Below are 14,217 nucleotides of genomic sequence, written 5' to 3' on the forward strand. Positions count from 1 at the left end.
GAGTACAATTTTTTAAGGATAATTTTATTGATTTAAATTTAAATAAAATATTCCATGTTTAATTATTAAATATATATATATATATATATAGATGTGACTGAATTTAACTGTTGAATAACATAAGATGAGAAGAAAAAAAAGTAAAAATAAAATATATAACAATAAATACCAATAAAGAGAACAATTGCACATAAAAGATTTTTATTCTTTCTTATAACTCTAATTAAGATTGATGGTTTTTTTTTTTTAATATGTGTTTTAGTATTGTATTTTTTTAATTTCCCATTAGAAAGTCTTTTCTTTCCCTTTTATAATTTTCATTGAATTTTGGTTTGGATTAATACTTAGTTGTTTTTGGAAATAGGAATTTGAATATGCCTACCAATTTTTTGACTAATAAATTATTATAAAATCTATTTTTTATTTCTTTAGTTTTATTTTAATTTTGGTTAAGTTAACCTTGTAATTTTGTGATGATTTTTTATTATTATGGTAATTTCCTTATTCCAAAGAGATGAGTTGTATATTAAGCAAATGTAACACACTACAACAAAGTTAGAAGAATATGGTTCACCTTAAAAAATATTAATGAAATACACCAAAAAAAAATATTAAAATGATATCCACCCCAAATGTTTTCCTATAATGACAAGCTTTATCTTTTAACCTCTAAGAAATGCAATGCAATGACCAAAGGATATGCCCCTTTAATATATTGTCTCTAATCAAATAAACAAAGGCTCTTGTCTCCTTTAGGTACAGGTTTATATGGAATTCAATTGTTTTCAATTTCTTCTTTCCTCTGTAAGAAAGAACCATCAACATTAATTAGAGTTATAAGAAAGAACAAAAATAGGATAACATTTAACAATTAAAGAGAAAAAAAAAATTTAAAAAACAAATCTAAATGGCATTAACCAATGTGGAGTTTTAATGAACTCTTGGTCTACCTAGAATATAATAGATAAAATAAAAATGAGACTAATACTAATTCTAGGAAACATATATAGAGAAATTGAAATTAGGATGCTAATTAAAGAACATTGGCAATACCATCAATACCATTTAAAGCTTAATCATAGCTCCACTAATTTGCTGACTTTCAACTTTTGGCTAGTATATATTCAGGCGTTCTCCAATGCCATAAAATTCTTTATTGTTTGGTTTTACTTGAATTCCGGCAAACTACCCAATCAAATTAAGGAGAAAATAAGAATAATGATTCTTGTGTAGAAAAAAAAATCCCAAAGATTAGTAATTTGGCATAAATAAAAGAATGTATAAAAAATTCATCGAAAAATTAAAAGAGAAAGAGAGAGAACCTTTTTTTGAATTATGGCAAACTACCCGATTAAATTAAGTGAGAAAATGAGCATAATGATTCTACTGTAGAAAAAAAAAAAAAGGATTCCCAAAGATTAGTAATTTGGCATAAATAGAAGAATGTATAAAAAAATTCATCGAAAAATTGAGAGAGAGAGAGAGAGAGAGAGAGAGAGAGAGAGAGAGAACCTCTTTTTTGTGAGAGAAAACCATGCATAGAATAGAATAGATAGTTACAAATTTATAGTAAGAGAATGTGAATAAGAAGAGACAAAATAAAGGAAGATGAAGAGAAAGAAGAAGAAAAAATTTATGTAGAGGGTAGTGGGGAGATGAAAAGAAGAAGAATAATATTTATGTAGAAGGTAGTGGGGAGATGAAAAGGTAAGGGTGGAGAAAGTGTGGAAAAAGTGTAAATATTAAAATAAAATAAAAATTAAATGTTAAAAACAATTATAGGAAAATTGGAAAGAAAATGATAATGAGATGGACGATGATGTGGCTCAACTGGAGCGTAGCAACAATAAATGCTACGCTTCAGCTTTTAGATATATATAGATGAAGACTATGTCACACAACATGATCTTCTTAGAGAGATAGCTATGTTTGAAAGCTGCCAAGGGCTAGAAGGACAAAGGCAAAGATGGATTATGGATGCAAGTGAAAACACTCAGGATCAGCAACCCATCAATGCCTGCTTGTTATCTATCTCAACTGGTTTGTTCATGTTTTCTCTTATCACACATATGCATGGACACACACACACACAATCACACGCCCCATACATATTGAGTGCCTTCTCACATGGTCTATAATTCTTTTTGCAGATGAATCATTCTCGTCAACTTGGTGCGACATTCATGCACCCAAAGTTGAGGTTTTAGTTCTGAATTTTCAGAAAAAGCATACAAGTTACCTGATTTTGTGGATACAATGGATAAACTCAAGGTTTTGGTAATTTCTAATTATGGTTTCTTTCCTGCTGAAATAATAAATTTTCAACTACTCAACTCTACCCAATTTAAAGAGAATCAGATTGGAGAAGGTTTCAATCCCTTCCCTTTGCAAGGCCATGTACTATTGAAGAGTTTGAAGAAAATATCCTTGTTCAATTGTAATATTGGTCAGGATTTTGGGTATTGTACCATCCAAGTTTTAGATGCATTGCCAAATCTAATAGAGATAAACATTGACTATTGCAATGATCTTGTGGAATTTGTTGTATACATAGGTATATATAAGGATAGGTTGTAATAATGATATAAGGTTGGAGAGTATTCATTTGTAAAATGAATAAAATGGAATTTCGAGATCTGGAATTTTCTTTGTGAAAATTCAAGTTTTAGGATGTTCGATCGGTCGAAACTTTTGCTCGATTGATCAAATTGATCAAGAAAATTGATTTGAAGCTTCTGCCTGACTCAATTGATGTTCGATTCCTATTCGATCGATCGAAAAGAGCCTTCGATCAATGCTCAATTCCTCTCAATCGATCGAGCCTCGTAAAAACTGTTTTTGCAAAATCTTCTACAAAATTGTGGTAACCATTCTAAACTTTGAGAAAGGTTTTAAATCTTGTAAATAGTTTTATGAGGCATCGTAACTCTCCATACTTACCTTTTGAAGGGTTATAACCCTATGGGTATAAATAGAGGTTATTGTTCACTTGAAAGATAGACTTGATAGTAAGTTACAAAGAAACACAAAAAATCTTATGGGTATTCTCCAAAATTGCTATTTGTAGAACCCAATAAACTTGGTTGTATCCTGAGAACAAGTTTGTAGAAATCCTTTAACAACTTGGGTATGGGGACAAATATTGTCTAAGGATAACATTCAATTGTGCCTCCAAGTCAATCACTAATTTCTATTTACTTGATGTGCTCATTTGTTCTTTCATTATTACTCCTTAATTTGGTGAAATCCCTAACGGAATTGCCTGCAGTGCTGTGTGATGTTATCCTCCTAAAAAAACTTGTGATCACTAATTGTCATCAACTGTCTTCACTTCCCAAAGGAATTGGAAAGCTAGTGAATTTAGAAGTGCTCAGGCTTAGGTACTGTACTGATTTATCTGAGTTGCCAAAATCAATCAAAAGCCTCGATATATTAAGACTTCTCGACATATCTGATTGCCTAAGCATTAGACACTTGCCAAAAGAAATTGGTGAGTTATGTAAACTAGTCGCTAACCCGTATGATGCATAGGAAAATTCAGATAAATGTTCAAGAAATTCATTTTTTTTTTTAATTCATCTTCCTCTAGATTGATGAAAGTTATAAGATTAATTCCTAATATTCATGTACTTAAACAGCAAATTTAAATGGTTTAATGTTGCAAGTTTGATGAATCCATAATCATAACCTTTAAAAATACTTCATTCCAAACTTACAAAAGTAAATTTATGAATCTTTACTCCTCCTTCAGCAAGCACAATTATTTTCCATTTAAATCTCCTTTCAAATAGTGTTTCTCAGTATTGGTACATTTTGTAGTCGGAAAAGAGATATGCAAGTCTAATGCTTAGTTCATATTGCAAAGTTACATGCTACTTATAATTTGTTTCTAAATATTTGAAGATTAATCTATTTAATGAGGCATGTTATATAAAGTAAAAAAAAATGTCAAATGTTTCTTGATATTCAATTGGTTGAAAACACAATCGGTGCTATCCAACAAATTTCCACTTTGAATTCATTAAATTTTATTAAAATGCAAAACCCCATTAAAGACTAACAGGTATTTGCTAAACTATCTAGCCATGCAACTATATAAGTTGATAGTGTATATATTGTGTGCAGGAATGTGGATATGCATACACAAAAACACACAAAATTAAAATACAAATTATGTGTTCCTACTTCTCTATAAAATCTAAAAGGGAATAAAAACCAACATCGAAGTTGAATAAAAATCGTATTTGAAAGCATAATTTAAAAGACATTTCTTATTAACTTATATCCCAAAATTTTAAGGAACATCTCAAATAATTTAGTAGCTAAACATAGCTTTTAGTAACTATAGCATTCAGTGAGAACTTTCAATATCTAGCCTAATTTACAATTTTTTTTCTTCAATAAGTAACCTAATTTACATACATGACAGCTTAGCAACTGAGAGAAGACTTCCACTAAAACTTCTATGGCACCATCAAACCCCAAACTTGTCAACATGTGCTAATCCAAAATGGTTCCTCTTTCCTTTAGATTCAATTTTTCCACCATGTTCTATAATAAGTTACATGCAATTATCATAGAACTCCTAATCATAACTTGAGGCAAGTTTTCAAGAACTCCATAAAACTCCAATTTATGGTTTTCTTCCACTCTATCTATGTGTGGGAGTGCACCATTAGGTACACATCAATGTAAACATTCGTCTCTAGCCTAGAAAAAAAAGGATAAATAATCATCAGTTGAATTATTTCCATTTAAAAAAGATTTTGGATTTGGATGCATGTTTGATTCAATAACTCAGTAAAAAAATAATTAATAGGAGTTTCTTTGAATATATTATGTTGAAACTATGACTATAAATAGAATCTATATAAGATTTCAAATAAACTATTACGCATTTACTACTTAATATAAAGGAAAAACAAAAATCTTGAGATAGAAGACAAGTAGCTCATTATCTTCATCTAAGTCCCCCCACATCACCATTCACATCCAACAAATCAATACGAACTACAAAACACAAACATAGAAAACTCATCAAATTTTCCCCACAAGTAAAACAATAGTACAATAACAAAATAAGTTTGTCACTGAATCCTTAACATTGAAACAGTAAGCAACGGAAATTAATAAATCAGAGAGCGCTTTAAAAAAGAGCATCAAGAACTCTCATTTCCACCTTCATGTTTGTGTATTGAATTGATATTAGTTGCATTGAAAACTATACATAAAATAAAAACCCATTAACAATATCATCTAGAATAAGAAAATTGTGTTATTTCAATACAGACTACCTGGATGTTCATGGCCTTCATGTTGGACTTAAGTTGTTCATGGCTTTCTTGTTAGACTCAAGTTGGCTTCCTAGGCAGTAAAAGTTTATAAAATTTTCACATTATTACATTCCCCAAAATTCACCAAATTTGAAACAATATTCTAATTGTAGAATTTATGAACTAAAACCCCAATAACTTGCTCAAAATTTAAAAATTAACAAAATCAAAATTCTTTCATTTAAAAAAAAAAAAAAAAACTTTTTGGGTAAACTCTATAAAATAAGCAAATTTAACAGGAAGAGAGAGAGATTTATCATGCAAAAAATCCCTAAGAAACTCGAGCCCTACGGAACTTACAGCTAAAAATTATAAAAATTGAAACCCAAAAAAAAAAAAAAATAGAAGTAGAAATCTCATTTAACCAAGCATAACATAATATTTCACTTCTCCAACTAACATACTACATATATAGAGTACATTCTTTTGAAGCAAAAAAAAAAAAAAAAAAACATAAGAAAGAACGAAGGAGGAAAAAAACTTCAAATGCAGTAATTAAATTAAGCTTACTACCAAAAAAAAAAGGGAAAAAAAATGAATAAAAAATCATATGTAACCCTTGCTTAATGATGTACAGCTACAAACATGAAAAAAAAAAAATGCAAGCATTTGCAACGAAAGAAGAAGTTATTAAGGTGTTCATCTCTTCTTTGAATAACTCTTTGCCTTTTCTGTTAGTTTATCAACTCTATTATCAATTTGTCATAGCTGAATGTGGCAATACCTAATTACGTGACAATTAAATCAATTAGACATTTAAATACATCCAATCAATGCACAATCATCTATATAAAACAGGAAATTAGTATTATTGATTAAGGTATGGATAAAGGCTTTAGTACAATCCATAATGACACTCCCACACAACTTAGCAAGTAGCAAAACTACCAAATTGACACAGAAGATAGACGTGCATATAACAAAGTCACATGTATTATGGCTACAATCTAAGGTTCACATATGGAGATTGACCTGCAGGCTGTAGCTATTCTAAAACAATGAATCTTGATATGTTCCTTCTTCACAATGCCAGCCTGCACAAGGAAGGTGGAAACATTCTTCCTCTGATCTCCCTGAAGTTGTATAACCTCAACTTGATATAAGCCTAATAAAAATAATCACAGATTGGGGTAATTTTCCTTACCCTAATTTTTGAGCTTTTCTCTACAGCCAACGGCAACAACTAAAAATACAAAAAATTGCAGACCATAATAAACTCAATACCCAAACAGGAAAACATAGAAGAATTAACCCTAAAAATTTTAAATATACATAGAAAATAAAATTTAAGTATACCTTGACAGCTCGTATAGAGGAGGAAGTTAACAACTCCTTACCATTAAAGTTGATGGTGGCCTTGAACCTAGGCCTATGGTCGGACTAATTTGCCTCTTGCAAAAGGATGCGGATAGGAAACCGAGTGTTGATTGAATTACTGAAATACAAAAGAGAGAGCAATGCGTCCAATAATTGAAATTAGCAAAACCCACTATAGGGCTCCAAACTCATCAACTTAAGCAAATCATTTAGAAGAAACACTCCCAAACGAAACATGAACAAAGGTGAAATACCTGAAGTGAATCATCCATATTCTGTCTGAATTTCTGAGCTCTTCTTCAAATATGCTGTTTTCTGATTCAATTAAATGAGGGGTTTTGAAACCGTGAAAGATAGGAAGAGCAAAAGGAGGGGAGATAGTGATGAGGTGTGAAGGAGTTATTCGCTTAAATAAGGAGAGGAAGAGACGAAGAAGGGAAGAGAGAGGTTGGAGTTAGAAAGCCGAAGGTCTGAAGTATTGAATCTGTCTTTTGAAGAGAGAGAGGTTGGCGTTAGTCACGCTGAAGGTCTGAAGAAAAAGAAGAAGAAGAAGGGTTGGGATTTGGGCTTAATGGTGGACAACAACGTAATATTCTTTTTTTTGGGCTTTACGGTGAACATAGTTGAAACTATAAAGATTGGGCTTTATGGTGGTGATATGGCTGGAAATCATTTTCTTTTTTTTATAGTATTTTAAAGGAAAAAAATTAGTAAAAGTATTTTAAAATTATAGGAAAAATTCAGGGAAAGAAAATTAGAAATGACATGATGGTTGATGTGGGGACAAAATTGCCTTATGCCATTTTCACCCAAATTATATAGTCTTTTGCCCTTCTTCCCAAACTAATTAGGGAAATGCCTTTCTTTTGAAATTCGACTTTTTCAAAATCGAGTTAAGCCCTATAGTGACGTTTTCAAGGACCTAGAGTGACGTTTTATAAGGACTTATAGTGGCGTTTTGTAACTTGATATCCATGAAATCGAGTTATTGGCAATTTTATAGTGTCGTTTTGTAACTTGATATCCATGAAATCGAGTTATAGGCAATAAACATGGATATCAAGTTATAAAACCGTCACTATAGGTCCTTAAAAACGTCACTATAGGGCTCTGGATTTTTTTTTTTTTTTTTTTCTAATTAGTTTGAGAAGGGGGGCATAAGACTATATAATTTGGATGAAAAGGGCATAAGGCCATTTTGTCCGTTGATGTGGTTCAACGGGAACGTAGCAACATTAAATGCTACACTTCAAATTTTAGTAATATATAGATTAGAGGAGATCCACATGAAAGAGTGCTTGAACTTGCGTAATGGGTTGCCACCATCAACTACAAATCTTGAGCAATTGAAGCTGGTGATATGTGATGAAGAGAGGGCCAAGTTTTGGGAACCTATCAAGGAAGTTCTCACCATTCTAGAGGTCAAGGTGGGCGAAAAAGATATCAACTTGACTTCTCAAACCATGATTTATGAGGATTGTTTCTTTTTGGAAAATTTTGTAGGCTTTGTCAAGTTATCATCATTATCTTCCACTCTTTGTTTCTTTTTCCTTACATTTCGGACATATTGAACACACGAAAAAATATATATCAATAGAAAATATGATTGTTGTAAATCCTAGAATTATGTAGATTTTTGTGTTTCCTTAATTTTATGATTTTTTTTTTGGGTATATTATAAGAACAAAAATCAAAATTCCATGCAAACTTTAATAATGAGACAAACGCTGTTAATTTGTGCTGGTCTTTGTTTTAAATTTTTTATTCTTTGCCCATTGGATTTTTCTTGGTCAAGAACAAGAAGCTCTTTTCTATATTATCTCCTGTCTAATCTGAATTTCGACGACCATACGTCTAAATTCATAATCATATATTTCTTGGTGCTTATATCAAGGAAAATCGGTGCTCCATCCACATCATTGATTCTACTGTACATACATAATAATAAGGTTTTTTTAAATATTTTTTTGTCGTTCTCATAAGTCATAATGCTTAATTAATGAATTGCCTTTCTTGAGCAAGATTCAAAGAGTGTTTATGAACTTAATAAATAAAAAATCAGTTGCCATTAACAAGGGTAAAAATAACATGTTTGGTTCTCAATTTGTCAATTGATTTCATCACTTACATATGGATCAACTAGTTATGGAAAAAAAAATATTTATGTACCATAAGATGACACTCTCAAGCTTGTGAAATCAAATATTGATTTAAGTGTGTCCGTAAAAATTTTCAAATTGAAAAGGCAAATGTGGTCTACTAAAACCACAATTACTCGATCTAGTACAGGAAATCCGATGGAAAAAATGCCAAAACTAAAATAATAATAAAAAATAAATAAACAAGTGAGAATTATATTGAGTAAGCCTAACAATGCCAAAGTGCTCAAAACACACACACACACACACACACACACACACACAAAAAAAAAAAAAAAAAATTCACAAACTTGACTAAAAAAAATAATAGTGGACCGCCCAATAAAATAGATAAAATAGACTAAAGTATTAAGGTAGTAAGTTAAAAAATAATGATTCCAACCCATCCAACAACAATCACTAATTATAAATTTAGAAATTATCATTATGATATTAATTAATTGTGTTAGGACTCTGATTGGGGTGCATTGCTATATGGTGCAGCTATGGCTAGGTGGTGCAGTGAAGGGTGCTTGTGTGGTGCAGGGAAGTGTGTTGCTGTGTGGGCAGGGTAGTAGAAGGCTTGAACATACAAAGAGGTAGGGGATGCTTTTACAGAGTTAGTTACAAGTAGTTGGTTAATTGTTGATGCATTAAGAGTTGTACTTAGTTAGTTAGTTAGTTAGTTAGTTAGTTAAGGCTAAGATGTGTTGTACCTTGTTAGTTAGTCAGTAGGATGGAAAGTTCACTTCAGATTGTAATATGTTTTCCATTGATGAATAATACAATTGAATAGCTATTCTTGAAATGCTATTGGAGGTTGATTCCCTCAAAGAATCCATGGAGGCCTAGCTGCTCTCCCATATTTGAAGCCCACCAAGAATTTAAAGAGGGAGCACTATTCTTCAAGCTTCGGTGTAGGGATAACAATTTTTCCTCGCCTCATTTGACCTGCCCCTCCCCACTTTGCCTTACACAGGTTTTGCCCGCCCTGCAAAGGTGGTGGGGGTGGGATGGGGCGAGATTTTAGCTTGGTACCATGGAGTAGGACAAAGATGAATTTAGAATTTTTAGACCCACTTCGCCTTATCCACCCTGTGTTGATAAGGGCTATATTCTCCGTAAAACCCTACTATTTAAAGAAATATATCATCACCTTATTTTATTCTACCCAATGTGACTCTCGGCCTCTTTTTTCTCTTTAGGTTGGAAATAAGGTACCAATTTTAAGTTTTTAACGTTTTCTTTTGTCTTTATTAGAAACAATTTTTTTTTTTTAATATTAGAAACAAATTTATATACTATTGAATCATTGATTTTGTATTATAAGATTTTCTTTTTTTTTTTTTTGGTGTGATTTTTTTTTTGTTAAACACTTGGATAGTATTGTTCATTAATTTCATCTCCACCCACTTGCTGTGCTACAATCATGATGATGGTTATGTCATACACATGCCTCGTTCTACTTCTTTACATCGTTTTCACAGTCAAATCTGTACGGTCGCTTCCGACCGTACATTTGAAACTATATCAGAGTTTAGAATTCCTTTCAATTTTCAATCTGGATATCCCGAATTAGTGGGTTCATGTAATGGCATATTGCGTGTCGCTGATCATAGGAAATTTGCGATTATGGATGTGTACTTGTGGAACCCTAGTATTAGAAAATTTAAGAGGTTACCCGATACTTGCTTGACCCAGTTACGTACTGTGAGACTAGGATTTGGGTATGATTCCCAAAATAATGATTACAAGGTTGTCAGGATTTCATGGACTTGTGCCAAACCTATGCCTCCCCCTGAGGTTGAGGTGTACTCATTAAGTTCGGCTTCATGGAAAAGAGTTGAACTTGGAATCTCATGTCGGCCCAAATTTAATTTTACTTTGACATTCCCATTTGTGAGTGGACATTTGCATTGGATGATAACAAAGATAGAAGGAGGAGGTGGGCAATAGAGGCGTTTTACTGATATGATTTTGTCACTTGATGTCAATAGTGAGAAATTCAAAGAATCACCACTGCCTGGTGATGGAAAATGTACTAAGAAAGGTCTTGCATCATTCAAGGGGAAACTGGCTTTGATTAAATATGGAAGTGGTGTACAACCATATAGCACGCTATGCTCCATTTGGGTGATGACAGAGTATGGTGTGCTTGATTCCTGGAATAAACTCTGTGTTCTTCCAATAGAAAATCCTTTCGATTTCATTGGTACATTCACCAACTATTGAAAGTTCAAAAACGTGTACAAAAACACCTTTGAACGTTTAGACCCCCAAATTACAACTTAATCAATTCAAGCAATATGTCAAACAACTAGTGTGCGGAAACTTAACATATGCTATCATACGAAATTGATTAAATACTATCTAAGCCATAACAGATTAAAATCCACAGCAGATAAATAAAAGGCAAAGATAGAGAGGAAGGAAGATGCAAACACAAAGACAACACGCGATGTGTTATCGAAGAGGAAACCGAAGCCCTCGGCGAAAAACCTCTCCGCCGCCCTCCAAGCGGTAATCAATCCACTAGAAAATATAGTTAGGATACAAGGACAGCAATAGACCCTCCAAGCCTAATCTACCCAGTGCACCTAAGCCCACCAAGCTTCTTGCTCCAACGAGGTTGCGCCGAACCTTTTTCTTTTCTAGCTTTCCGGATTCCGCTACTAGACCGTAGCATCAACCAATGAAGATTGGCTCCTTCCTAACTGCTTCCCAGAAATCCAAACAGCAGTCTCACAATGATGATGATGGTGAGAACCTGGTTTGGTATAATGCCTCTCAAGGATTTAACAATGGAGAGGAAGAGAGTTGAGGAATTTGAAGAGTCTCTAAGGTATAGATTGTGTGTGAATCAATCTAGTTTTTCTTTAGGGTTTCTCTCTCAAAATTCTCTCTGGAAGCTCTCTTTCAATCGTGGGTAATAGGGGTATTTATATTGGAGTGGAGAGGAATGTGAAATGTCAGGTTTTTACAAAACAGGGGTGGCTCGTGGCTTGACCTCGCGGCTTGACTAAGTCGCGAGATCCAGTCGCGAGATAACCGTATGGCCAGTTGTCCTGTTTTGTCCTGTAGTGCTCCAGCTAGCATGACTGTTCATCTTCCAGCATGCTTGGCACGTGTGTGCTTCTGGCGGCTTGAAGCCGCGAGACACCCGCGAGTCCCAGCCGCGACTCTCTGTTTTCTTGCACACTCTTGAGCAAACTTCACTCTATCTCACTCTCTACCCTTACATCAATCCCACCTAAATACAGGGTTACTAAATGCTGAATTACAAGCAAATTTGGCACGGAATAAAGCCAATTAGATGGTTGAATAAATTCAACCTTACAACTATGGTTTACTTCTAGTTCAAAAATGGTCTCGGCTGGTCTCTACCAACAGTGAATTAGGGAGGAATTATAAGTCTGTTTTGATTGACCCTGAAACTCTACATGAGAAGGAGATTAGTAATCAAGTTGATTTTCGTTTAGATTTAGCTGCTTTCATGGAGAGCCTTGCTTTACTTGATGGAGCAAATGTGGTATCTTACTGAGAGGATGGTGCTGTGTATAATAAGTGATGTCATCACAGGTATGGATGAATTGAAACCCTTGTCATGCTTTTACTGGTTGCAGTAGGCATGTTAGTATTGTTAAAACCGTAATTTTTGCTCCAGATTTATGTGATCCTGTTGTGGTTGTGACTGTTATATGTTAGTATTTTATATTGTTGTTGTTGTTGATTTTTTTTTTTTGGGTGTGACCAGAAGTATTTGATATTGTTTGTGATTGATTGTTGCACACATCGTGAATCAATAAAAAGGAAAAAAAATGGTACATGAAATGTTGTCTTTTTGGAGGGGGAGGTTTGGTGGGAGAAGTAGCAAGGGGCTTGGAACGCGATCCCCTGGTCTCTCATGTGGTGTTTATCGAGAGAAAGGAGTGGTTGTTGTTTTGATGGGTAGGAGTTAAGAGTGGCGAAGTTGAAATATTTATTGTTAAATTCTCTAGGTCTACATTAATCATTTGTAGTAGTTTTTATTTCCTATTTTTCTAAAATCTTCGTTTTTCAGTTTGTACCTATGCCCTATGTACACTTCCTGTCATCCCGTGTACTTGGGTAGTTACATTTATGCTACTCTTAATCAAGTATTTACTTTAGAACTTTATTAGACCTTTACCTCAAGCTTTTTTTCTTTAGTACTTTTTTAGATTGGTTGACTACTTTGCGAAACCAATCATTCTCTTCCTTTCTTGATTTTCTTGATTTTTGTTGACTCCCTGTACACTCCATGTGTACTAGGGTGTCCCTTTTTTGATATCAATAAAACTTATTATTCACACAAAAAAAAAAGTATTTACTTTATAGATATATATATATATATATATATAGAGAGAGAGAGAGAGAGAGAGTCAAAGCTAAACCTTGTGGTCTGTCTTTGTGGAAACATAATTAGAATGAATGTTAGAGGTTTTCTAAACTTGCCAAGTTTGAGGTGGGTTGTGTTTCTCATATTCGCTTTTGGCTTGATCCCCAGGTGATCCTTAAGGGGACCTTTCTGGCACCGTTTTGAATTGCACTAAATAAGGACACTAATCAATTAAATGGCACTGTTCCAATATCATTGGATAATTTGAGCAACTTAGAAGTGTTATTTCTCTGCAATAACCAATTTTCTGGTCCAGTTCCTCAAGAGATAGGAAATTTGCTAAAGTTAGTAGTGCTACAAGTGGATACAAACCACTTCACTGGCTCTTTGCCTCAAAACTTATGTCAAAGTGGATCTCTTCAAAACTTGACTGCTTTCAACAACCAGTTTATAGGTCCAATACCCAAAACCTTGAGAAATTGCACAAACTTATTCAGAGTTCGCCTTGAAAGAAACCATTTCTTTGGAAATATATCTGAAGATTTTGGTGTCTACAACAACTTGCAGTATATGGACCTAAGTTACAATAGATTTTATGGTGAAATCTCACAAAACTGGAGTAGGTGCCCACAACTAACCACCTTACGAATTGCTGGAAACAATATTACAGGTGGCATACCACTTGAAATTGGAGACTCAATTCAACTCAAATTGCTTGATCTTTCTTCTAACCAGATTCCAAAGAAATTTGGAAAGTCGACATCTCTGTTGAAGTTGATGTTGAATAGAATCAACTTTCAGGTGATCATATACCTCCAGAGCTTGGTTCATTAACAAATCTTGAATATCTGGATCTATCCACTAATAAATTCAACAATTTGATACCAAATATTGGGGGCTGTTTGAGGGATTTTTTAGAAAATAACTACAAAACCCAAACAATATCGTTAGTTAGGAAACGTTTCAAACTAATTTGGTATCTAGCAATTCGAGTTCAGAGGACTCAATTTCTGGGTTTGTTATTTATTATTTTGCCAGCAGCTGAGGTGGCCAGATTGTCCACATAGGCGAG

The 14,217-nt window shown here is 33.4% G+C and overlaps 1 protein-coding gene across 1 annotated transcript; it reads left to right on the forward strand.

Moving 5' to 3' along the window:
* The first annotated feature begins 7,936 nt into the window (after window positions 1–7,936).
* On the forward strand, window positions 7,937–10,744 carry LOC115961388 (F-box protein At4g22390-like). Its single transcript, XM_031080379.1, has 3 exons — window positions 7,937–8,077; window positions 9,293–9,387; window positions 10,276–10,744. The coding sequence occupies exons 1-3, from the start codon at window positions 7,937–7,939 to the stop codon at window positions 10,742–10,744; spliced, it is 705 nt and encodes a 234-aa protein (XP_030936239.1).
* The last annotated feature ends 3,473 nt before the right edge of the window (window positions 10,745–14,217 follow it).

This window comes from Quercus lobata, chromosome 9 (genome assembly GCF_001633185.2).
Source record: "Quercus lobata isolate SW786 chromosome 9, ValleyOak3.0 Primary Assembly, whole genome shotgun sequence".
Taxonomy (NCBI): domain Eukaryota; kingdom Viridiplantae; phylum Streptophyta; class Magnoliopsida; order Fagales; family Fagaceae; genus Quercus; species Quercus lobata.